Source organism: Rhinolophus sinicus, chromosome 17 (assembly GCF_057876585.1).
Source record: "Rhinolophus sinicus isolate RSI-liver-muscle chromosome 17, RSI-T2T, whole genome shotgun sequence".
In the NCBI taxonomy this organism is placed as follows: Eukaryota; Metazoa; Chordata; class Mammalia; order Chiroptera; family Rhinolophidae; genus Rhinolophus; species Rhinolophus sinicus.
Genome location: NC_142517.1, coordinates 191,412,303 through 191,439,383, shown reverse-complemented (window position 1 = coordinate 191,439,383; position 27,081 = coordinate 191,412,303). Strand labels below are relative to the sequence as shown.

Sequence of the window (27,081 nt, the reverse complement as noted above, 5' to 3'; positions counted from 1 at the left end):
ACAAATCCAGGATACTCTTGAGAGGGATAGGTTTGAAATAAAACAAGCCTTCGGTTTTATATCCTTGTCTGTTGCACTTGCTCTTCTATTTTATTTTATTTATTTTATTATTACAAATTTATCTTTTCTGCCTCACTTTCACTGCTCCTATACAGTCCTATTGAGAAGGATAAGGGGGGGGGGGTGGAGGAGGGGGATAGGAGAAGAAAGAAAATTAGAGAAATAAGACAAAGTTGAAAGAGATTAAAATATAAGCCCGAGAGACAGGCATGAGACGAGATGGGGGGAAGAAACTTTTTTTAAAAAATATGTTTTCATAAAAGCTAAAGTAGATGTTAAAGCAATGTTAACAAAGGTTGTGATGCCATAACAAGTAGTACCCATTTGCAGTAGCTTAGAGGGAAAATTTGTAAATCTTTTTCATGCAAAATGCACTGTAGTTGTGGAAAAGGTTCTAGACAGTCCTGTTCCCTGCGATGGTCTAGCATTCCTGGATACTTTGCGTTTATGGCACCTCCACATCATCACGGCAGCAGGGAAAGAGAACGCCAGAGAGTTTAGCACTGGCAGTCTCTTAAATCACTTCCATTTACTTTCATTGTTCAAAGCAAGATCTGCCTAACCTCTGGTGAGGGGAGACTTTCAACATTCCACCTGGCTGGAAGTGGAAGCGAATCGGATACTGGTGAATAGTAGCTTTGTCTTTTACTGTAGCTACCAGGGAAAATTATCAGTTGTCACTGAGGGGAAAAAATGTAATGTTTCTATCAGGATATAGCCTAGCTTTTAGTTTTCTGTCTAAATTATTGAGTCCAGGAGCAGCTTAAAATCAGTGATAAGGAAGAGTATTACCTTTACCTGTGTTTTCTATTATTGAATTTATCACTTCATTCACTGAAACTAGGTTCTTAAAAGCTTTGGGAATATCATAATAAAAGAATAAGTAACACACAGACACACACACCTGTTTCTTTAAATCTCTTTATTATTGAAATAAAATGGAGAAACAGCACATTTCATTTCTTTTGAGATTTCCCAGGGCTTTTTTTTCAGTCACGTCAGCTTTGGATATTAAGTTTTGCATCATGATAATACAAATAGTTAAAAAGATGCTTAAAAAACAAGGAAACACAAAAATAATTGACCTTATTAAAGTGTATTGGAGATTAAATAAGAATCTAATTTTAATTTCATCATTTTTATGTCTTCTGATTTTACCTGGACATTATTTTACATTGCAATAATTTTATAGGAAAAACAATTTCTAATTGCAACTATAGCTGCCTAACATACTCGTAGTATGTTTTATTCTTGTGTTTTGCAAGAAGACATCAGCATGTCTCTCGTTTTGTACAGTAAGTCATGCCGCTGAGCATACTTGCACAGTAAGTGATTTTGTATAATAGAAGGCCTTACGTGCCTAAGCACCCATGAGCAGGTGTTAAAATTGGAAGCATGTAAAGTATTCTCTTCTGGTAGGAAATAAGAAGTTGCCAATAGCTAACTCTTCAGTTTGTATAGGGATTAGGTTTCATAGGATAATTTTTTTTAAGCTCCGTCTCACATCAAAATAGTGAAATAGACAGGTGCTTGATTGAACCTGAACAGTCTCAAGGTTCCCAGAAACCTCTTCCTGATTACCTTTACTTCTTTATGCCACTATTCTTCATTAGCAACATCTATATTTAAATTTTAAAATGTTAATCTCTTGATTTCCTGATGCCTTATGTTACCAACTTGCAATTTCTGCCTGCTTTCGGATTAACATTATGGAGAGATGCTATGCAATACCATGAATGGACTGATTACCACGTTCCTTGCATAATACGTTATTCTGTATAAAGTTTGCTTGCTCTTGGCTCCCAGGTTTATATTGTTCATAATTATAAACCTAATAAAATGAACCATCTCCCTCTATACTCACCATATCTCATTTATCTATATTGTGTTAAATGTGAACTATCATAATAATTCACTCATGTGGACATCGACAGATTTAGGGGTGAAAAGGGTCCAGGAAAGAAGTTCCAGGAAGGTGGCCAAAGGGAAGAGGGATGTTAAGACAATATGGTACTCAAAAAGAACTAAAAGTAAACTTAAAGTAGGTAATATAATTACTCAAAAGAGTGAATACGTGAAAATATGGGCATCTTTTAAGAAAAATAACATTTTTAATCAATGTTCTCAAAATCATCTGTGGATATCCTACTTACTTCTCGTATGTTTACTATCCCCTGCACTTTTTTTTTTGGAAAATTTTTAGATGTTTAATATAGTTTTAAATTTTGACTTTTGTTACATTTAGATATTTTAATATATTTAACACATATTATTGCTCATTAACATTCTACACATTGGAACCTTATTGTACATTTACCAACATAAATATATGAAATGAGCTAGCTAGTTCTATTTAAATTTATCATGCTCATATTTGTATTATCTTCATTCTTATATATGTTTTCCATTAAATTTTCTTTTGTATATGTTTGCTTTATTATTATGGAGTTTTGAATATTTGCTCATTGGAATGTGTCTTTATATGGCTCTCAATATTGTTTTAAGATTTAATAAAATTCCTAAAAAATAGGCATGATATGGTTTTTAGCATTATCACAAGCTGATTTGAGAGTAACCTAGAAATTAACCTTTATTTGCCTAAACCGCCTAATTCGTGATAATTCAACCATATTAACTTTCAAAGTGTATTGTTCAAATAGTCATTGTACAACCAAAGGTGAGTTAATATCTCACTTTTATATGAAATTCAGTGTTACCAAATTGCTATCATTCCCTTCTCCTCATTAACTATTTAGGAAGAAATCTCTCATATTTCCAGTAATTGTGATGAAAGGTCCCTAGGGAAAATATGTTGGCACCAAATATTGCACTTTCATACCACCAGGAATAAGTGACAGAAAAGATACTAATGTCCTTCTGGAAGAGTCGTTGAAAAATGCTGCTGATCAGAAAGCTACAATAGCTCCATCCCAGTTTGCATGACTGAAAATGTTCTCTAGTTCCCTAGAGGAATAGTGTCCACCCACTGAAGTCATTAACTAAACCACTGGAATATGTTTCAGAAGAAATGGCACCATTTTTCTTTCTCTCTTTTGTTTTTCATACTTCAGGGACCTGACAACTGCACAAAGTGCTCCCATTTTAAGGATGGCCCAAATTGTGTGGAAAAATGTCCAGATGGCTTACAAGGGGCGAACAGTTTCATTTTCAAGTACGCTGATCAGGATCGGGAGTGCCACCCATGCCATTCGAACTGCACACAAGGGTAAGCTTTCCGGGCAAGGACTCAGTCTCGTATGTATTGCTAATCAAAAAGGATATGGATGTATTTTTATCCCAGACACAGTCTACAAAATCTGTAATGTTATCATGCAAAATTATATTCATCTTTATATTTAATATGTTGATTTTAAGAGAAACCCTTTCTAAGAGAATGGCGTAAGGAATCAAATTTATACCCTTGGAAATATTTCCATTTAACATTTAACTATAACTATTATACTGATGCCTTCATAGAGCTGATGTCAGGTATACTTTGTATGGAGTGTAAAAAATTCCTCCAAATGTATTGCAGATTGAAGTTATCAGAGAAAGCAAGACAGTAATCACACTTTTGAGATGTGTGCTTCACAAATCTTTAACAGAGGTTTTCTGTTTCTGTTTCTTTGTTGTTACCACCAGCTTCAAGTAAGGTTATTTCTCTTCATTAAATACTGCCTTGGATGACTCCTTCAACAAAACATAAGCAGAAGTAGTGGTAGCAGAAAACAGAAGGGAGCCCAGTGATGTGTGTTTTAATAAAATTCTGAGTGCTTTCTGTGAAAGTAATTTTATTGCAGGTTAACGTGTAATTGAGAATTTCTTTGTTCGACATAGGCCAATTCAAAGATGGGCACACATTTTTCCATTTTTTCAAAACGGTGCCTTGTAAAATGAATAAAAGTTATATTTATTATCTTTGATGTAGGACAATTCAAAGATGGGAGCACAGTTTTCCATTTTTTTTTTCAAAAGGATGCCTTGTAAAATGAATAAAAGTTAGATTTGTTATCTCTGATAACAGCTGAATAACCGACGTATTACAGAAAGATGAAAAACACTGAGCTATAAAGGAAATAATGTCACTCATCTAACAAATGCCAGTAACTATTTCTTAAAAAGACAAAAATCTATATCAGTGAGGTCGTTCCTTTTTCTTTCCTCCAAGGTCAATAAAGTTAGAATTGAGAACAGTTCGAATACTCTATCCTCCTTCTATCCTCATAAAACCTCTTCTCCATTGTGACTGACTATGAGCCTGTGCGCGCGCGCACACACACACACACACACACACACACACACACACGCACACAAAAATACACACGTTTGTTTTTGAGAATCATCTTGGGTACTTTATATCTGGCAGGAAAATATGAGATTCCATAAAGAGATTTTCTGCCAGATTAAGGGCTACGTGTTAGGGGATATTGAAGAAGTTAAGCAAACCACATCAGTTTGCAGTTGCTGCTACAATTTCTTACAGGTCAAGAGATCAGCTTAAGTCACTCAAAAAGCCACAGGATGTGAAGTGGCACATCCTCAATAAGTAAAGTCATATTCTGCCATTCAAATTCCAGTTCAGCTTGGAAGAGCTAATGCCAACTCCTGGCTCTGCACATAAGCACATAGGATGAGGCCACTGAAAGAGTCACATAGATACTGTGCTTCAATGAAACTAGAAGGAATAAACTGCTCCCCTTGCGAGTTTTTTAGCACACGCAGGTCAAGAGTATTTCATGAAGAAACTGGTACCACTGGAGCAGAAGAGTCAGCAGCAGAAAGAGAAAACGTTCCCTGCTAAAATAATCATCCACAAGAGGGTTTTATTGTTTTGCAGCTAAAATTAAACCAGTAAATTATTCAATATAATGTTGATGTCAACAGCTGTTGCCATTCAAAATGAGGCCTTTTGCTGTTTTTGCAAATCTAATTACAATGGAGCCATTAGGGAAATGAAAGTGAGATCAGAGTCATAGTCTGGATGTGTGGCTGGTGTGTCTTCCCTTCAGCCCATTTAAATCATGATTATATAATAAAAGAAAACATGTATATTGTGGGGGGGGGGGGAGGGATGGGGGGAGTAGTAGTACTGACAATGAAGAGATCAATTTACCATAGCTACTAAAGTTGGCTGTCGGCCACAAGGGAGTATGCAGGGAACAAATCTGACCAGATCATTCGGGAACTCCAAGTAAATAGAAAGATGTTTTTAAATTCACTGCTACAGAATGATGGTGAGACAGAATTTGACTGTTGTCCTCCCTGGCACCTTCCAAGAAAAACAGATTCCGTAATGACTGACATAGATCTGAAGGTGTTTTTGTTGTTGTTGTTTGTTTGTTGTTTATTTGTTTTTGTTTTTGTTTTATTTATCTATTTAGCTTACTGCTGTCCTTTGTCTAACGGTCTCCATATCATCCAGATTCATTCACTTCATGAAAGTTCTGCGGTCCCAGCCTCACCACAGGATTTAGAAATTCCAAGTTGCCCAAATCCCCCTCTGAACTTGACCGCCTTAAGTACGGCACTGTGCTTTGAGATCCTTTACTGAAGCAGTGGGATGCTTTGTGCAGCCAGTCCCTTCTTTTCAAGTTGAGCCTGGAGGATTGAATCTTTCCCTAGAAAGATCACAGAGGCAGTGGGGATGATGGGACAAGTGACTGCTTTTATTCCTAAACCCATGTAATTACTGACCTATTAGTAAGTGTGAGCTTACCAGGCGAGCTCCAATTTGGAAAACACCTTTTTTGCTATATGCCAATTTTATGTCAGCTGGGTAACGCAAGAAGCAATTTCATGGAAATAGTCTTGCAAATCCCCTTTTTAGTTATAAAGAAGGAAAGTTCTTATTTTCAATAGTTTAATGATTTTTCCGAAAATAAAATTATCTGTGTGATACCTTAAAAACACTTTTACTATAAAAGTGCATTAAACATATTTGGCTCTAATAAGTTATAGGTGTTTATATGTGTATATCTATATCTATATCTATATCTATATCTATATCTATATATACACACACACATATATATGTATAATTTTGTTTTTAATTACCCATTTAGCATCTATCAGGAGAGTCTCAGTAATAGTCCTAGAGGGGAAAAAAAATCTGTTGTCTTGACTAAAGGACTTTTATTTTAGCAAACTTTTCTCACTGAACACACACTGTGCATCAGATATGGTGATAGATAAGTCCAGATATAGGCAAGACACACTCCTTGTCCATATTTTGAAATGATAAGCAAGAATTTAAGACTTAGGAATGATTTTCATGTTTCAAAATCAGCAAGATAGAAATTTTTAAAGATGACTTGTAAGCTGAATTTAATATGTAATTAAATGGCCATAAGAGTAAGGATTACTGTTTCCTTACTAATATCACTTGAGTCCGTAATAAATGTCAATTAAATTTTGGTTTTTAGACATGACTAGGATATTTATTTTTCATAAGTTATCTTTAAAAAACTTTATTAAATGTTCTTGATAATATTGTAATCAAGATTTCATGTTATTAAATTTCCTTTATGCCTTAATCTTTCTTATCAATCCTTTTTACATTTTTAAATTTACATAATGAAAGAGTTACCATTGATGGAGAGAAGGAAAGAAGGGGTGATTGTAGAGTTATTGTCTATACTTTTTAATTGACATTTTAAAATATTTCTCCATTTTTATTTCAAAATTTGAAGGAGATTTTGTCAAAATATCTCAACTGTGTTAGTTATATAGGTACAATCAAGGTGCTCATAAATCAGTAAATACTGTCAAATGACAAACATCTCAATATTTTAAATTCCAGATATTTTTGTAATATGTTATATTGACATAGTTTCTCTTTATAATCTATACATTTTCTACATTCAAACACTAATTTTGTTGTAAGTTGTATTATTTCATATCCTTATTCAATCTCTTATTTGTGATTTGACTCTTCAAAAGTTTAATATTTCCATTATTCTGTGATCTTTCTGAATCAATATAAATTGCATACATTAATTAGTTGCTTATATAAATGAAGTACAAAAAGTTGAAATATAATATGCATCTTTAATTACACATTGATTTGTATTTAGAAATCACTTCAGTGATGCCCTCATTCTTTGTCTTCCATTTTTTTCTTTTATCCTCAGCTTATAAATAAATTTAAATCTCAAATACCCTACACAATCCTCTCAACACACTTTCTTATCCACACATCTGCCCCCTTAGTATCTCCCTTTCTTTTTCCCTTGCCTCCATTATTATCTTTAATTTTTTTTCTCAATTTACAACAACCTAAATTTTAGTGACAATGACAGCAAAAATATTCTCAATGGTTTTTATTTTACTAGACCTCTCTTTGTATTTGACACTGATGATCACCCCATTTCCTGAAGTTTTCTGATTGGGCTTTAATACTGCTGTAATTAATTGATTATGTTTAGTTACATTTCCCCATGCTTCTGACATATGAGTTCATCTTATGTTATTTATTGGTTTAGTTATTAGAGTTCCTTGGGTTTCAGTCTCAGTTACTGCTTTTCTCACTTTGAACGTTCTTCTTCAGCCATCTTATCTACTTATATGATTTCAGCTTTCTCCTGTATGCTATTTCAAAACTGATTATTATACTTGAACCTTCCTCCCACCCCTATCCTCAAGCCACAAACTCATCTTTCCAGCTTCTGAGGAACATTTCTTACCAGATTGTAGGAAAACCACCCTAAACTCAAGATGCACAAAACTAAAGCTATCAACCCCTTCTGCCCCAACATACACACAAGGAAAAGTGTTCCTCCTCTCGCATTCTCTTACTAATGGTTGCACTATTCCCAGAGTTAGAAATATGAGTCATTCTTAACTCTTCTGATCTTTCTCTTTCATCATCAAATCAGCCATCAACTTTCCTCTCTCTCTCTCTCTCTCTCTCTCTCTCTCTCTCTCTCTCTCTCTCTCTCTTTATACCTTCTAGGTTATTTCTTAAATCTGTCCCACTCCTCTATCCTAGGTACCATTTTCTTTCCTCATTTTTCTTCCTTTTTTTTTTTTTAGTTTAGTCCATCACCTCTTGCATAGACTAAAACACTTTTTTGTGTGTCAAAGAAATCTACCTAGCTGACCAGCTCCCACACAACAAAGATCTATTTAAAACACAAATCCAGCAATTTCACTACATCTTTAAAATCCTTTGATGGTTCACCATTAAATTTGTTTGTTCCAAATAGACTTCAAATTCTGGATTCTGTCTCATGCTCTACCTTCCTCTCTCTGTCCCTATTGCCTCATCTGTCTCCTTCATTAAATCGTGAGCTCATTAAGGGTAGGTCATGTCTAATTCAACTTTTTTCTCCCTCCAGCTCCTAAAATAGTAGGAACATTTAGTAGGCATGCAACACAGTGTTTTTCAATTTTAATGAATAAATGAAGATTTTTCGTTATTCACACTTTCTTCTCAAATTTAATTTCATTTTCAAATATTCTTATAGCCCAAAGGTTATTATGAAGACATAGATTACAAAATAACCATAGCATTCAGATTTTCACTTGAAAATTAATAGACTATAAATTTTACAAAATGATGATACTGTATTAAAATAACAAACAGCATTTTGAGGAATATATAATAGAACCTAGAAAAAATAATTTTCTTCAGAATAGAATAAAAAGAAAACTATATAAGACAATTTGGAAACTTTCTAGTAGTTAATTTTCCATTTTTAGACACTGTTTTGATTATGTATTATCATATCAATATAAAACTATGTGCTTTAGTTATTTGCTTATTTTTTAAAAGACTTTTTGTGCACTGTGTTTCTCATATATCTGCCCATTAAATTTTTCTGGGCCTCTCCAAACAAATCTACAAAACAAAAACAAATTAATTTTCCATCTAGTATCAAAGTTATAACAGATACTTTTGAAGCAGGGAAATAATGACATTATTATGCATAAGTATATTTGTTCACCAGTGTTTAGTTATCTAAAGATACAATGGACACTCTGGCCTTATACATGCCCCTTTTTTTTCTTCATTATATAGTGATTTTAGCTTCAACTTCTTTTCCATTTTAGAAATTAGAGTTTGGAAAAAATTATTTTTATTACCAGCAGAATTAGACAGTTCTATAAATCATAGCTGTAGGAAGACTCTTGATAACACACTGGAGCTATATGCCTTTGATGGGAGAAAAGAGAAAGAAAAACAATTCAAGTTCATTGGAAGATGAAGGAAATAATATTGCTATAATATTCCAAAGTGAAATTCTGGGGACTTTACATCAGAATTTTGTGTGTTTATATAGTTTCACTTAAATGTTAATCTCAGAGGAGTTTTTCGTTATCTGGGTCTCCATTTATTCACTTCATTGAAATAAAGGATTTATTTGTTATTGTTTGAGTTAAATATGGCAGTTTAAAAACCTGTCTGTGTTTTCCTGTTATGGCCCTGCTATTTTAAAAGACATTGTCAAGATAAACAGCAGTATGGCAAAACCAGTTAATTTGCTTTTTAAATGAATTCATGTTTAAAGATAAGTATTTTCTACAGACAGTCACAACCAAGAAAGTGAATAATGTTATTATGTAAAGTATCCATGAGAATAGCACTAAAACATGTTAACTCACTTTCTGCCAAAATCAATCTTTAGTGAGTATTAAGCATCAGATTATTATATTATATTGAATAGCTCATGTTTCCGTTTTTATTGATTTTGTTTTTCACTTAAACTTAAGAGCTTTTAGAAGAAGCCATGTACATAAAACCGATTATGGCCATTGAAATATCACATTATTTATCAAGACACATAATCATGAATGATGCAAATGAATTGAAAGTATTAGAAATGACTTATATGTGTAAGTTATGCACAGAAACTGAGTAAAATTTCCTGTTCTATGAATATGCTTCTTTGTATTTTACTTGGGTCGTATTTGCAATTCATTTTGTGTACCCATCCAACAATAATCTTCTCACTAGCTTTAAATTCATGGTGTTCTAAAATTGTCTAATACCTATAATTAAAAATTTGACAGAATTGGTATTTTTCTTATTGATTTTTTAATGACTAATTTTTTTGTTGTATTTTTTAAATTTGGATATTCTGCAGGTGCATAGGCTCAAGTATTGAAGACTGCATCGGCCTGATGGATAGGTACTTGGTGTGCTTGCTTCCCATGTTCTTTTTCGAGGCTCCATGTGTGGGCACTGGTGCATGTGTGTGCATGTCACTGTGAATGGAGAGTGATGTTTTCTGTTCTGTAATTGCCTGCAGGTGTAGCGGTCCCACTAGTCATGACTGCATTTACTACCCTTGGACGGGCCATTCCACTTTACCACAACATGCTAGGTAACATCTACCATGTTTCCATTTTGTCACTCAATTCCTTTCCCAATTATCATGGATGAAAAGTACTAACCAGTTGGGTGAAATTTATAATATGTTAAATTAGGAAGTTATGAAGAGGCATATGACACTTTTAAAGACACATTTCTTACCTCTTCTTCATTCATTGATTATGACTTTAGAATCCAAATTAGTAATAACATTATTTTTAGTTTTATACAACTTAAACAAAATTAATTAATTTTTAATTACTAATCTAGAACTTCAATAGAATATTTTCATTTTTAATTCTGTACATGATTGCAAAAATATATACTTTTAAGAGAGGAATTTGCAAAAGTTGATGTATTTTTGTAATATATTTGTTATTTAATTTGATTCAGTTTCTGATTTTATATTATTTTGAACTGGTTGGTATATACTCTAAATATCAGAGTTAGTATAGACTAAAGGCAACATAGAAAATATTTTGTGCAGGTAAACATACAAGTTGGAATTTAAGAGCAGAATATATCACTCATGTTCATGCAAACACCTATGCGTGAATGTTTGTTGTGGCTTTATTCAAAATCGCCACACAACTGGAAACTACTCAAACATTCAACTGTGGTATATCCACACATCATAACATTACTCAGCAATAGACAGGAAGAAACTGCTGACACAAAAAACACGACTGGATCTCAAATACATTATGCTAAATTAAAGAAGCTACACTTAAATGAATACATACTGTGTGATTCCATTTATATGGCATCTGGAAAAGGCACAAAATAGGGACAGAAAATTGATCAGTGTTGCCAAGGGCTTGGGGGTGGGGGGGAAGGCCATGAGGGATAATGTTGACTACAAAAAGGACTGAGCAATTTGGGGGAATAACGGAACTATTCTGTATCTTGATAGTGGTGATGGTTACACAAATGTATGTGCTTGTCAAAAATTTCCGTTCATTAGATTTAAAAGGATGAATTTTACTGTCTATAAATAATACCTCAATGAATTTGACTTTCAAAACTTATATTTAAGAAAATGGTAACTTTGCAATGTTATGTAGTAATTTTGTTAGCTTTCTTTATGAAACAAGTCAATTGTAATTGTTGGAAGAGAGAGAGTAGTGCTAAATTACAATTAGCAAAATGAGAGTTTTGGATGAAGTATTGCCTTTTCATGAAAACCACTGTATTGCAATATAACATATATAGTGTAACAGTACATAAAACATAACTGTAAAGATCAGTGAATTTCTCCAAGTGAAACAGTCCGTAACCATGTCAGATCAAGAACAGAATAGTACCAGAAGCATAACCCTTTTGTGTCCCATTTCAAGCGTAACTGTTGTCCTGAATGCCAGCACTATAGATTGGTTTGCCTATTTTTGCACTTTATGTAAATTATATAAAGTAAATAATTGTACCCTTTGAATCTGGCTTCTTTTGCCAAATACTGTATTTACGAAATTCATCTATGTCATTAAATTTAGTCATAGTTTTTAGATTTATATGGTATTTTACCTTTGTTTCTAAAACAACCTAATAAGTGATATGTCTTAATGTAATGTTATTTTTAATGAAGTAAATAGAGAAATTAGATTCTAAAAAGAAAGAATGTGGTAGATTTAAGTGGTACTTAACAGTGGTACTTTGGCATTTGGGCAATATCAAGAGTAGTTAATACACTTGTTCAGAGCAAGGCCAAAACTATGAAAAAAAAATCAACAAGAGGAGGAGATAGAGAGAGAAGACAGAGAAAGAGAGAAAGAACTCTCCCCACCCCTATCTCCAAAGTGAAGTTTTATAAGACAGGGTACATTTTAGATTGTTCCTATATTCATGAAATAATTTTTCCTCTTTGAAATTTTAATGAGTCAATGTACTGTCACTTTGAAGGGTGCTTTTACATTTGCTTCAATGATTTTTTAAAAATAATTGTTCCAGCCAACTAGTGAAAGGCAATATAGTATAGTGGTTAAGTGTGCTATCTTGGGAATCAGATTTTCTGAATTCAAAGCTCGTCTCTGCCAGTTTTTAGATGTATAACTTTGGGTGAGTTCCTTGAATTAGCTGAGCCTCACTTTTTTATGTATAAAATAGGAATATTAATATAATTCATAAATTGTAAAGATTGAATGAGTCCATTGAACAGTGTCTGGCTCAAGTAAATCACTGAATATGTTATTTATTTCTCTATATATCAAGGATTTTAAACATTGGGGATGGGAAAAATACCTCCCAGGGGGAGGAAGGAAGTCTCTTGACATCACCTAGGGAACGATGATGTGTATTTCTACCTCTTTTGATGGGTCCTTTGAAGGAAGGGAGGACATTGCTTTTTTTTCCTTGAGATTCACTGTCATAATGAGGGTACTATGGCAGCGGGTCACAAGCAGAGGCATATATAGACAGAGAAAAAGGTAAAACCATAGTGATCAATTAATTGTGATTCAATGCCATAATTGAGGTGATACAACTTAAAAATTATAGTATATTGTCAACATATGAAACATGCAAACCTGTACAGAATTTTTATGAGTTTAAGCCAAATTGATGACATACCAAGAAGCAGGACCTCAAATGTTTTGGAAAATGACAGTTTTGCAGTTGCCTTTATACATTTGGAATTAAGGAGGAAACATAAGGAAGACTACATGAAGGAGGAAAACGGCAAGTGCAGGCTAGTTAACAAGATTGTATGTTCTCTTGAGGGTGTTTAAGCCTTTGAGGGGTCTGAAAAAGAGGTTTACTCTGGCCTTTCAAAGTGGTGCTAGCCTAAATGACAACAACAATGGACAGGGCTTGTGTAAGGTAAAGATAAACCTTTTATAGGCATGGGACATGATTACCCACCATGACCTGCCCAGTTAGGAATTTATGATCAGATCACCCTGTGAGGTTACTTTTGGTCAGACTTATTACAGAGCCCTTTTTCATCCACACTATCCTATTATAAATTTAGTATTTCCAATATTTAAACAAAGATGATTTGGGAATTCCTAATCCTGTTATTTGCCTAGGTTCCCAGGCTATTAGCTATAGTCTCAGATTAATGCACTTAATTCAGAGTAGCTTTGTCATAAATAGTTAACCATGTCTAGTAACAGAGTATAGATGGTACAGTTCAATCTATCGATCCTATAAAAAATTGCCTGTAGACCTTTGCATAGGTAAACAGCAGAGGTTCTTGAATGTGAAAACCTGGTTTCAGGTATTGGTTCTGTCATGTTTATTACCTATAAAATTAGATGAGAATAATAATTTTTTTAAATCAGAATTTTTATGCTTCATAAGATCAGTGTGAGAAGTAAATCAGAAAATGCACAAGAGCCATTAGCTAGTATAAGAACATTGGTGGTAGCAAGTTTCTAGCTGAAATATTGGCAAAAGAATCTTTTGGATGATCTCATAAGGTTATTTTCTATTACTATTTTATATATCAGTATGAAATTAATCCAATAGTTTAGTTACTACAGAATTGACATACCAAAATTTCTCAAGTTTTAAGCACTTAAATTTTCTATGGTACTTTTAAATTTAATGATTTCAAAAATTGGTAGTAGGTAGCTAGTTGATCCTTTTAGAAAACGGAATATATTTAATACCTGTTTGAAACTTAAATTTAAAGCAATGTGACTGTTCTTTGATTGTATTGACTTTTCAGAATTAATTGGCCTGTCATAGGGTATTTATAAGGCAGTTTGGAATTTACATGAAAGATTTCTCTTGGACACTTTGGAAAAGTGCCTATAACTATGGAGAATTTTGATACAGACTAAAGGAAAAGTGAAAGTAACAAGTATTTCCTTTTTCAGTTGGTTAACATTGCAATAAATGTTTACCTCTCTGAAATTGGATGGATATACATTTAGTTGAAAGCAGGGGACTAATTGAGTAATATTTCAGGTCATTTACCATTTTTTAAATTTCATGATAGTTTTTTTCTGTTTTGTTTTGTTTTTTTAAGCTTTTGTCTTAATTGATTAAAATGGATCTTATATATTAGGATAAAAATATGATAGAAAAGAATTGTTTTAAGTTTCATAAACCATGTTTTAACTAGAAGAGTATCCAAATGTCTGGTTTTCTTTTTAGCCACAGAAAATTACATGGAGCATATCAATGTGACCATTTTGAAATATTTCGAGTTCATACTCCCTACTGCCCCATTATGCTGTATTCTGTTTCTTAAATCAGCAGGAAATAAGATTGAAAATTTAAATGAAAACAGATGAAATGTTTCCAATCTTGACCGACTTTCATTTTCTAAGCAGCGTTATTCTTTCCCAAGCCTACAATTTGTGAATTGGTTTTCCACACTCCATTTCCCTTACAGGCTGTGCCTGGAATTTCTTCCAAGAAGATTGGGTAGGACAGAATAGAATTTTTTCTTTTCTTTTCTTTTTTTTTTTTTTTTTTTTATCTGTAGTCTCCTAGAATATACTACTTATAATGAAAACAATACTTGATATTTTGAAGTGTCTCCATGCTTTCCATATCTGAATTAAATGTCTTAAAAATAACACTTACCTTTGACGTTCTTACTTTTTCATGAAGGATCTTATGAACAAATATGTTCTGCAAGATTTTTAAATTCTGTTTTGTATGTTATTTATTTGTGCTTGCACATATGCCATTGTCATATAGATTCAGATAGAACAAAGTATTAAAATTTATTCTATTTTAGTTTCCTTGTCAAATATATCTTATATATTGGGGGTGCCAAAAAAATGTATACAAGTGGACACTTTGGTCACCATTGCTCAAGCAGTATTTCGCTGTAATCAGAAGTGTCTGGACACTGATGGTAACCACTCTGAGCACCTCTTGTAATTGCAGAAGTCAAATGTGACTTGTATTCATCTTTTGTTATCGGTGTATATTGAGTATTACAATTTTAATACTTTTGGTTTTCCTTAAAATGTATATACATTTTTGACACCCTCTGTATTTATAAAGCTTTGTATAATCTTAGGCTCTTATTTCATTAGGGCCTAATTTTTTTAATCCCAGCAAACAAAGTCTGTATTGGCAAAATATTTATTTTTGCTAGTTAGCAATCCAAAATATAAACTAATATATTTATTTGAATTTGTGACAAAAATTAAATTTACTAGGTATATGGTCAAGTATTTTTATTTGGTTATTTACTCCAATTCAATTATTCTACATGCTTCACAATATGAAATCAGTAACTGAATTCAGTTTAATACTCTAAATCTCATATGGGCATATATTTGAAATGCTTCATGTTCCTGTCTCATTTTAATGTCTTCTCATAGTTTACGGTATAGTAATTACCTAATAGGTCATTTAACAGTTATCCTTTAGCAGTGTGACCCATGTGTGATATATGACAGAGATGGCATTATATTCCTGGCACCACTTTCACGAATACCACAATCTTTTTTTCTTTGTTTTGTCCATAAGGAACTTAATTCATAACTATGTTAAAATCAAATGGTTAAAATTTCCCATAGATGGTTACCTTAGATGAGTAGCATTTGTGTTATGTTCCTTAAGTCCAATAAATAAACGTACACAGGCATTTTTTTCATGTCTAATCAGTCCATCATCTTCTAAACGTTAAATTTACTTTTGAATTAGAGTTTGAAGAGGTGAAGGAGAGTATGTGAGTTTCTTCATTTTTAGCTATTTTGTATCCCGCATTTCCCTGTACTCATAAAATACAAAAATTATCAAAGAATTATAAGACAAGAGCAAAACATCTTAGCTCAGTTGTTCATTTCCGTTCATACAGTGCAAATGGTTACTTTAAACAAAAAGTATTTAGTGGCACAAGGATGTATGATTGGCCTTTATAATTATATCAAAATACCCACACATTGTTACCAAAACTTTTACATACTCCAGAAATATTGATATTAGACTGAAACCCCACAGGCTATAAAAATGTGACCAAAAGAAGTCACACTTATAGTTGAAAATCACAAGAGATTTTTAAAAGCATTGACTTTAGAGCTGTAATAGAATATCTAAAGATAGCATTATTGAACTGGGAAGATGTTGATTATATTTAGGATCAGAGCAAAAATTCAGTGGGTTGACTAAATAGTTATGAATACTTTTTCATTCTTTCTCATATACACTCTCTATGGTATAAAAATTATAGTGTTTTCTAATTATTAATTTCTGAATTGAAAAGATGTCAGGATTGCTTATAATCTATTATATTGAAATATCTTAGGCTTCATTAAAATTCATTACTTACAACCCAATGTCTTTAGTAAAATTGAAAGCAAAAGAGTGAAAGACATTGGCTCTTTTCTTTAGACAGATATTTGCATTTTAAAAGTACTTTGCATGTGCTATTCCAAGATTTGACCTCTAACATCATTTTCTTATATAATTTAGACGTATATGTGTATCATCAGTATTAATCAATATTTTTAATTGGGATTTTAGCAGATTAGAAACACAGGTATTAAATTATATTTCATCACATTTTATTGCTAATAAACATCTTTCCAACTAAGAGATATCTAAATTGCAACCAACTAAAAATATAAATCCTTTGCAAACATTTCTGTATCTGGTACATATAGTTTCTTTGGCAAAGTGTAAAGGATGTGAAGAAGTAGAGATATGAAAAAATGAACAAGATGATTCCTAATAAAGTGAAATTACCTTGTGCTTTCCAAAGGACTAAAAATTAAATATGTTGAACATTTTATATATATATATATATATATATATATATATATATATATATATATATATATATATGTATATATGTATATTTATACATATATATGTGTATAAATATACATATACACGTATATATGTATAAATATTACATTATATATGTGTATATGTATAAATGGAATCTGACCTGGCACCCTACTAAAATATGACACAAAAGTTATCAGCAAATTATTGAAAATCCTAAAATAATCTCATCTAGTCAGCACCCAAATATCATTCTTCGAATGACTTGTAATTAATATACTATGAAATGATGGGGATTATCACATATAGCATGTATATTTGATAGTATACCTACTCCAATATTCAGTACTTAAAATCATGCTTAGTTTGTGTGTGAAATGATTTCAGTGTTTTATAGAAAAGAGGCAGAATAAATATAAAATGGTGAATGCATTGAAGTAAACTTTTTTCAGTTTGAAGATATTGGTGAGTTTATATCAAAGCTGTCATAGTTTGCCCCCAAAACCTATTTTGAAATTCAAAATATCATAGACGTGATTATATGTTTGGTAACTAAAATTGTAAGGATTAACAAAAGCTAAAACAAACCTTGTGATTAGGTAAAGTGCAGGAATTGCTCAGTTGCTGTGTAAGTGTTCTATTCTACTGTGTAATAAACTACCATAAACTTAGCAGCTCAAAAAAACAAAACAAAACAAAACTGTTCTATTGGTAAAAATACAGGCATGGCATGGTTAGGCTTTCTTCAAAGAATCTCACTGATTGAAATCAACGTGCTGTCTGGACTGTATTCACATTTGGAGCTTAGAATCCTCTTACAAGTTCTCAGGTTGTTGGTAGAATCCAGGACCTTGCAGTTGCAGGACTGTGGCTCCAATTTTATTGCTTATTCTTTGCCGTGTTCACTTCTTGCCAAGTGTCCTGTTACATCTTGAAAGACAGCAACAGTAGATCCAATTCTCCTCATCCTTTGAATCTCTTAGTTTTTATTTCTCTGATATGAAGAGAAAGATTTAAAGGCTTGTGTGATTAGATCAGGCTCACCCAATTGTCCCCATATCTTAAGGTCGAGTGATTTGAGACCTTAATTACATCTTGAAAATCTTTTCACAGCATCACCTAGATTAGTGTTTGATTGAATTACTGAGCAGAGGTGTGTGTATACACCATGGACTCAAATCCTGGGGCCATTTTCAAATTCTTCCCAACCCATCTACCATGGTGACTTAAGTATAAGCATAAGAAGAGTTTTTACTGATTTTCCACGTGGGAAACAGCCTGGTAAAGAGAAATTAATGTGGACTTAGAATCAATCACACATACCTGAGCTCAGATGTTTGCTCTGCCACGTACTAAGTGATTTTTTTGTAAATTGCTTCATTACCCTTAACCTGTTTCCTTATTTGTAAAGTTGTAATGGTGATAAGATTTTATATGATTATCATGAATATTAAATGTAATAATGTAGTACAATAATGCAGTATATCTATGGAGAGAGACAAAGAGAAAGTGCGAGAGAGAGAGAGAGAGAGAGAGAGAGAGAGAGAGAGAGAGAACCAAAACAATGTATACACATTTTAAGAAAGGAAAAAAAAAACTGTATTAAAATTGCAATAATCAATATATACCATTAACAATAGATGAATACAAGCCATGTATATACATTTTTTGGCACCCCCAGTATAGATATAGATATAGAGATGTGAATATTTTAAAGAATGGTGAAACAAGGTCCTAGCTAAATCTGATGAGATTTTGGAAACAGCAACTCTATTCTGGGAAAGAAATAAGAACTGATGTTTAGGTTTTCCCATTGGTCCTATCTGTGTTGGCATATAGAACAGTTTAGCTATCCAGAAGCTAGTATCCTAGGGGCCATCTTTGAAATCTACCTACCATATCTACCATGACTTAAGCATATGGCATTTCCAATGGTGCCTTCTTGATTTTTGTCTTGTCCTGAAAGGAAGGAACTTAATTATTTTCTGTTTCTCATACAACTTTGCCATATAAGAACACTTTTAAATCTGAGAGAAGTTTATCTGTCTTCAGATAATTCATTTCCTGCTTGCCTCAAAAAAGTACCAGAAGCAAGCATTAAGATTTTAGATCTAAAGTCAGTGTTCCTTTGTTCATTTATATATTATAAGGTAAGGTTTCAATATACACATTGGTTTCAGGTGTTCAATACTCCATTTATGGTATATAATTAGGATCAAACTTCCCCAATTTTAACACCGATTTTGTGGCTTTTCCATTTATTGATTAGATTAGTGAATCTTCCCCAACAGTGCTCTGTATGTGCTCTGTCCAGTATGGTTACCACAAGCCACATGTAGTCATTGAACACTTGAAATGTGGCAAAAAAAAAAGGTTGAGTTGTGCTGTAATTGTAAAGGTACATGGGATTTTGAAAACATGAAAAAGAGAATGTAAAATATTTCAAACTTTTATTTTATGGATTGCATATGGAAATGCTAATAATTTTAGATATTTGGGTTAAAGAAAATTTTACTTTAATGAATTTCATCTTTTTAAAGTATGTCTACTAGAATATTTTAAATAATACACTTATATGTGATATGTTATCTGTTGGACAGCACTGCTCTGGAGTGGTCGTCATGAAAATTTGACTTATTATCAATGACAACCTTTTCACTACACACTCACTTATGCAATTATATAAATAGAATATATAATAGACATTTAAAAGACTGAAATAAAAAATTAATGTAAACAGAAATTATAATACATTTTTATTGTCTTCCCACTTTGGTGATCAGAGATTGTGACTCTAGAATGTATCTGGATGGAGAGGTAATAGGCCTTTTTCTTATGGATGATATTTCGGTAATCATTTCACACAACAACAATGGTGGAGGAAATGCTTTTGTATGTTCATAGAAGGGTATTTATTTTATCATCTTCCATAGGTTACAGATGAGATGAGTCAGATAAATTCAAGGGAAAACATATGTTTGCCTGTACCCATTGCATAACCTGTATTCATTTGTGCTCACAGATCTTATACATTTCCACAAAAGAAGACTAAAATATCATATTTTGAGTCTTCATTTAGAATTTCTGGCATTGTCTATTCTTTAAATTAAAAATTACCCAAAGATTTGGAATTATGTGTGCAACTCTTAAAATTGTGTTTTGTAGCCAATATTTTTTTTATTAAAATACTGTTTTAATTTTTTATATGTCACAAATGAACCATACTTAAGCAGCAAGATTTTTTTAAGTATAGGTCAAAGTTTCTATTTTTAGAAACTAAGTCATTGCCCCATATAACTTAGGCATATTGTATTGGACCCTAAGTATCTTTTCTTTTTTTGTATTTCCTGTTTAACTAAAGGAATCTAATTAACTAGGACCCCCTTCTGTGGTGTGGTTACATAAAATGATGTGTAGATATTAACTCAAATTGCTCTCTTCATGCTTTTTTCTTATTACCTCAGCACATTTCCTAACTAATCAATCTTTCATAAACATACAATTCTTTTTTTTTTTCCATACTATGTATGTAGTCAGGAACTAATTAACAGAGAGCACTTTGATTTACCAATAGAATTCCTCACAGTGATTTCATTCTCTGCTACAATCCACCTTCAAACCCAAAGCGATATAATTTCATTGTAATTTCACCGTAACTCAGTACTAAGGAACGAATAATAAGGAAAGGGAAATACCCTCTAGTAATCTCTGAATGCTTGTAGCCATTGCATTTTTTAAAATTGTTATTTAATTTTTGAGGGTGATATTGGTTAATGCCATTCTATTCCTCTTCCCAGAGTAAAGCATTCCATATGCTTGAGTCACTTATAGAATAATTATAGTTACTTTAATAGAGCAAAAATAAAGCAACAATAACAAAAACGTGTTTCCATAGTAGTATACTTGTTGAAGTGAAAAAACGCTTTCTTTCTTCCTTTTTTTTTTTGTTTGTTTTGTTTTGTTTTACTGCACAAAGCAATATCTACTTCCAATGCCACTTTTCTTTTTTTTCTTTTCCCCCTTGAAACTCTGGATCTCAAATTCAGAGGTTTAATTCCCAAGTTCAAATTCCAGAGGGAGAGCTAAATTGTTTTATGCATGAAGAAATGAAGGAACGCAACACCACTTCTTTCCCAGAATAGTGTTGTTTTTTTCCACAATTTTCCCAGATTTCACTGGGAGCTTATTTTCACCATTCTTTTGAAAGATCCTAATATGTGTCATTCAGGTTTGCTACATTATCACATTTAATTTTCATGATAAGGATATAAAAATCATTATCACCAATACCATTTTTACAAATGAGGAAGCAGGTTCAGAGTAAAAGCAATTTACAAAAAAATTGCTTAGCTAGTATGTGGCAGAGCAAAGATTTGAGCTCAAGTCTGTCTGATTCTGAAGACCACATTTCTTCCTTTTACCAGGCTCGTTCCCAAGTGGAAGAACAGTCAAGAGCTATTCCTATAAAGAGGATGTTTGAATATTTTATAGCCTACTTAAACAGTTTCACCTGTTGTCTTCCCCTTAGTCCTAAAATCCTAACTTTTATTTACCATGTTTCCCTGAAAATAAGACCAGGTCTTATATTAATTTTTGCTCAGTTAGGGCTTATTTTCAGAGGATATCTTATTTTTTCATGTACAACAATCTACATTTATTCAAATACAGTTATGTCATCTTCTAGAACATTGTCATAACGTACTAAATGCATCCATCTGGCTGAGATGTTAACTGGTGCTTATTTTTGAGGTAGGTCCTATTTTCAGGGAAATACGGCATTAAACCTTCCTCCAATGTACAGGATTCTACAATACTTGTCCTCACACAGCATATTTTAGTCAAATATATATGTGGTGTTGCTTGGTTGTACGACAGCAATACTTCCCACAAACTAAGCATATACTCCTGTATAATGGTATCATGATATAAATATATAGTTATATTCTTAATACCTCAGTAACTTATCTATAACATTTTTATGAATAAACTTAGGCTTAATTTTTTAAATTTATCTCTTCTGAAGTGACAGTTATTTATAAACTTGAGACAGATTTTTAAAAACTATTGTGGTTCCATAGGTGAACCACTTCCACCAGACCTAATACTAATTGATTAATGATTTGTGAGATGGGGAAAAGTTGATGGAGAGTACTAATGAGTTCAGGTGTTAGAGCATGAATCTTGGATTATGTATCACTTGCCTCTGTTTGATAAGGTGAAATGCTATTTTTGCTGAGAAAAATTCTTCCCACTGTTGATACAATCAAACATACCATATTTTATTTATTTTGTGTAAAAGGATAAAACAAAACACTTATTATTCCATATATGTTACCTAACAATAATCATCCAGTAAATATCCCTTGTATTTACTATGACAGGCATTGTGCTAAGATGTTGAGAATAGAATGGAAAGAAAAAAAATAACATAACCCCTAATATCATGGAAGTTATAGTACAGTAGAGAGAAAAATCTTTATTCAGTATCTTTTTATAAATATATGTTTGCATGACTATTTACAATGAGAAAAATCGTAAATAGATTGAATGGTGTGAAGGTGGTAAGGAAAAGAAAAATGTAACAAATGACACTTAGATTTTTGACCATAGTAACGGGGGGAAAGTTGACGTCACAAACTGAGATGAAGACTCAGGAGGAAGTGCAAGAAATTTTATAGGGGAAAAAAATCTGTTGGGGCTATTATAAGCTTGAAATGTTTGATACCTGAATGAAGAATTTTCATGGACAGATAGTTAAAACACTCTGGAGATCAAGAGAGTGTTGTGAATCATTGGTGATATTTAAATCCATAACATTGGATGAGATTCCACAGGCAGAAATAGCAGATAGAAAAGAAAACTGAGAAATGAGCCTTAGGACGCTCCATCATTAAAAGGGCAGAAAGGAACAGAAGGATATTATATAGCAAAGAAGATTGAGACACAAGGATTTGGGGTAGAGGAAAACCAGGAAAAAACAAATCCTGGAAGCCAAGGGAAGAAAGTATCCCTAGAAAGAAGGGAGTGAGACTGAGTCTAATGCTAATAAGGAAGAAGTATTGACTATTGTATTTAACTAAATGGAGGTTATGGGTTATAGAGCAATTTCCACTGAGTGGTGGGGATAAACTGGGTTAAGAATTGAAATAGGTTAAAGCGGATGAGAGAAGACAGAAATGGAGATATTTTGTATAGAGAAAGGTTTCAAGGCATTCACTGCAAAGATAGGAGAACATGGAATCATGGGAAATTGTTTTTCTTTTTTTGTTTGTTTCTTTTGCTTAAGTTGGGAACTATTACAACATGTTTGTAACCTGATGGCAATGGTTCAAAAGAAGGGAAAATTTCTATTTCAGGAAATAACCAACAACTGCAGGCAAAATTGCTTTAGTTATCAGAAGGGGTGGAATTCAGCATGCAGGTGCAGACGTTCATTAAAGGGAGCAGGGATTGTGCATCCACTGAAACTGGAAGGAATTCAGAGTATGCAGCTAGAAAGTGGATTTGATAGTGAGAACATGGTGCAATTAATAATTTATCCTCTGTTTATGTGACATATGAAATAAGGACATCATCTTAGTCTAGAGTAGGGGAGGCAATAATGGAAATTTGAAGAAAGAGAAGATTTAATAGTCCACCAAAGAGAGAAGGACATCCTCCGAGAAGTATGGTAGTATTACTAGGCAGTGCTACAGGTCTGCTTGAGATGCATGGTTATAAAGTAGAATGATCCAATTAGCATTGTTGGGCTTTATTCAACCATGTGATTTTTTTAGATGTAGATATGGGCACTTGGATGTGGTTTTACCTAAGACTGAACTTTTGCTAGGTGAGTACTTAAGCAAGGAGGTAGAGACCAGAGAGTTCAGGATATATAAAAAGGATATGATAATAGTAAAGTGTCATAAAAACTAAGTTGATTAATGATGGAAGCTGGCACACAAAGGAGGCTGAAGTACATTGAAAACATGGTTGGGTCAATGGCCTGAAGTTCTCAATAGTGACATATATTGTTGAAGTAGAGATTCTATAGTAAGTGAAATAAAAGGAGAAGAGCCACTAGGGTACTTGAACTAAAGATTCTGCGGGTGGCACAGTGACTGGTAATGTAAGTAGTATAATGAATCAAAGTGGGTGGCTGAAAGTACTGAAAGTGAGTAAGCAAGGAATTTGGAAACCAGGAAGTTGGCTAGAGATGGAGAGAAGCGGGAAGATTCAGCAAATATTTCAAATCGATTACTGGGCTTGGTGATTAACAGATATGAAGTAATTAAGAGAAGAAACTGTGAATAATTCTTCCTAGGTTCCCGGCTTGCAAAATTGGATGGATGATAACATGATCTGAGATATGGCGTGGTAGAAAGGTACTAAATTCATCATGAACGTATTTTTTGATGTGTTGAATTTTGGGTGATTTTGAGAGATCCAAGCAATATTAGATGGGAAATCTAATGTACAGATATGGAAGTCTCTCCATATGCAGATATGGAGTAAAAGTGAATAGGAAATATGTAAATGTAGAGAGCCAAATATTGATGTATTTTGAGAAATATACATGTGAAAGAGAGAGATAAACAAATAGTTGGGGAGAGGATAATATCACGAGAAAGATATTTTGAAGATGGATGAAATTTAAGTCTGGTTTGGAAGATCTTGTAAAGAATGAAAGGGTGATGATACAGGAGAGAGAGGAGGTCATCGATCATAGTTTTCTGAAGAAGCTAGAAGAATTAGGAGTGAAGGGATTCTACTTGGATGTAAAACCATCCCCCCATCACCATTTATCAGGAAAGAATAAGTAGAATATGCAGGAAGACACAGATAGATGAATAGACAAAGGCTGAGGGAGTTTCTGTTTAATGTTTTATATTCTCTCTGAAATTGTCGATGAAGTCATCTTGGCAAAAGGGAGGAGGGTATGTTTTGGTGTGTATGCATGTGTGAAAGGAGTGATGGGCTGGGATATTCAATTCCAATATAAACTTCTACTTTTTGCATTTAAAATATTCTGACACTAATTCACAAATCCTCAATAATTCGCCATGTGCCACTTTACATGTATCCAACTGAAGGTCAGATGATTTTATTTTTGCATGGAAAATAACGGGTTGTGAGTTTTCTATCAGTGACTCTGGACTCATTAAATTAGAAGACTGTTAAATGTTTAATCAGAATCTAACAGCATCCTGTATGCATTATGAGAAATTAGCAGATTTCAGTACCTGTAGTGATAATTACAAAGTACTGATATATAACAGTTACTCTAAATGACACCATTACTACAAACATCAGCAATTGTGCAGGAAAAGAACGTTAGTATATCAGGAAATCATACAGAAATATTTTTCCTGTCTCATTTTTTTGGAAATGTTCTTAAGTAAGGAATTATGATGAACAGTACCTTACAGATAAAATGTCTTTGGCTTCTGATTGTAGTGATGTAACTAAGTTTATCCTCAAGCAATGATTCTTGTCTTAGCATTTTGTGCCATATGCCTCCCTTTAAAATCTAAAGCAAGTAAGAGTAGAATTTATCACCCTGATGGGTAAAGCTCGAAAGCCATACTTTCAGTATTTCTATTTCTTTTTTGTTTCTTTTATTAAGATTAACTATTTTCTTTATATATTTTAAAAATAAAATTGAAGATTATGAAAGTAGTAAATATTTAGTGTATTAAATATAGATTTGTGTGTTTATATATGTATGTTTAGCCTTCCACACATTTATCCATGTACTAATGCATATATACAGTAATAAAAGTTTTCCTTTATGGAAAAGGTATGGAAACATGCTCCACACATTATTCAGCAATTTCCTTTACTCACTGAATAGTACATTATGGACAGCCTTGTGGATCACTGTAACTCTTTTTGCATTGTTTTTCCTAGCATTAATGTACCATCAATCCCTTACTGAAAGATGTACAGGCTGTTCCTAATTTTGTGTCTTTTACAAGTTAGAAAATAACATATGTATATGCATATGTTATTTTCTAATAACAGATAGAGATATATATTTGTGGGGGTGTCTATGTGTGTATCTGACATTATGAAAACATAGGCTTAGCTAGGTATCAATTAAAATACAAGGAAAATATTCAATTATATTATTTAAATTTACTAATCATTCAAAACTTGAAATAGGAAACACATTAAAATTCTAAAACTAAAAGCATTTGTGTTACAGTTTTTTATTTACTGTGTTTCCCCGAAAATAAGCCCTAGTCAGACAATCAGCTCTAATGCGTCTTTATTATATTAAATAATATAATATTAATATTATATTAAATATATTATATTAAATAATATAATATAATAATGTAATATAATATAATACCAGGTCTTATATTAATTATTGCTCCAAAAGACACAATAGAGCTGATTGTTCGGCTAGGGCTTATTTTCGGGGAAACACGTTATATGCATATTCATAATTATATATATATAATTATATATATATATGTTATATATATATTAAATTAGATAAATAGATAGATAGATAGATAGATAGATAGATAAAATTTTAGAGCAAATCATTTTTTATACCTTTATAAAATTAGATGAGTTCTGTCAAAGTATGGCTGAAAGTTTTTCACCAAAATCTGCGAAGGACTACATGACAAAAATATCTTCTAATTAGCTTATTGGGTTTTTTTTTATGGTACCATCAGTCATATTGTAGGGAAGACTTGATAAAGAAGTTTAATTGAATTTCTTTCAAAGTTTGTTGATTTTTAATTGGTTTTGAGTAAACCTAGATGGACAGATATGCATCTTTGGATCTTTAATAGTTCAACAATTCATAGGATAACTTTTATCCTATGTAGTTTTGAAGTAATTAATGAGTAAAGCTTAGAAAAGATATTGGTGAGTCATAGCAATGCCTAAACTTTTTGATAAAATACTAAGACTAGATTGCTTCAAAGGAGTTCTCCCTTTCTCTTTCCTCTTCTATCACCTCTCTCTCTCTCTCTCTCTCTCTCTCTCTCTCTGTCTTCCTCTCTCTCTCTAAATTACTA

At 32.5% G+C, this 27,081-nt stretch overlaps 1 protein-coding gene across 6 annotated transcripts in view; it reads left to right on the top strand.

Annotated features, from left to right (window-relative positions):
* The window catches only part of ERBB4 (erb-b2 receptor tyrosine kinase 4), a 1,041,923-nt gene that overhangs the window by 788,788 nt on the left and 226,054 nt on the right, over window positions 1–27,081 (top strand). For 2 of the 6 annotated variants that reach the window (XM_074312694.2, XM_074312709.2), the window contains exons 15-17: window positions 3,132–3,286; window positions 10,146–10,190; window positions 10,311–10,385. In XM_074312694.2, coding sequence (XP_074168795.1) covers window positions 3,132–3,286; window positions 10,146–10,190; window positions 10,311–10,385 — 275 coding nt within the window. The remainder of the gene's footprint in view (window positions 1–3,131; window positions 3,287–10,145; window positions 10,191–10,310; window positions 10,386–27,081) is intronic. The other 4 variants (XM_019727015.3, XM_019727017.3, XM_019727016.3 and 1 more) reach the window with 2 other exon arrangements.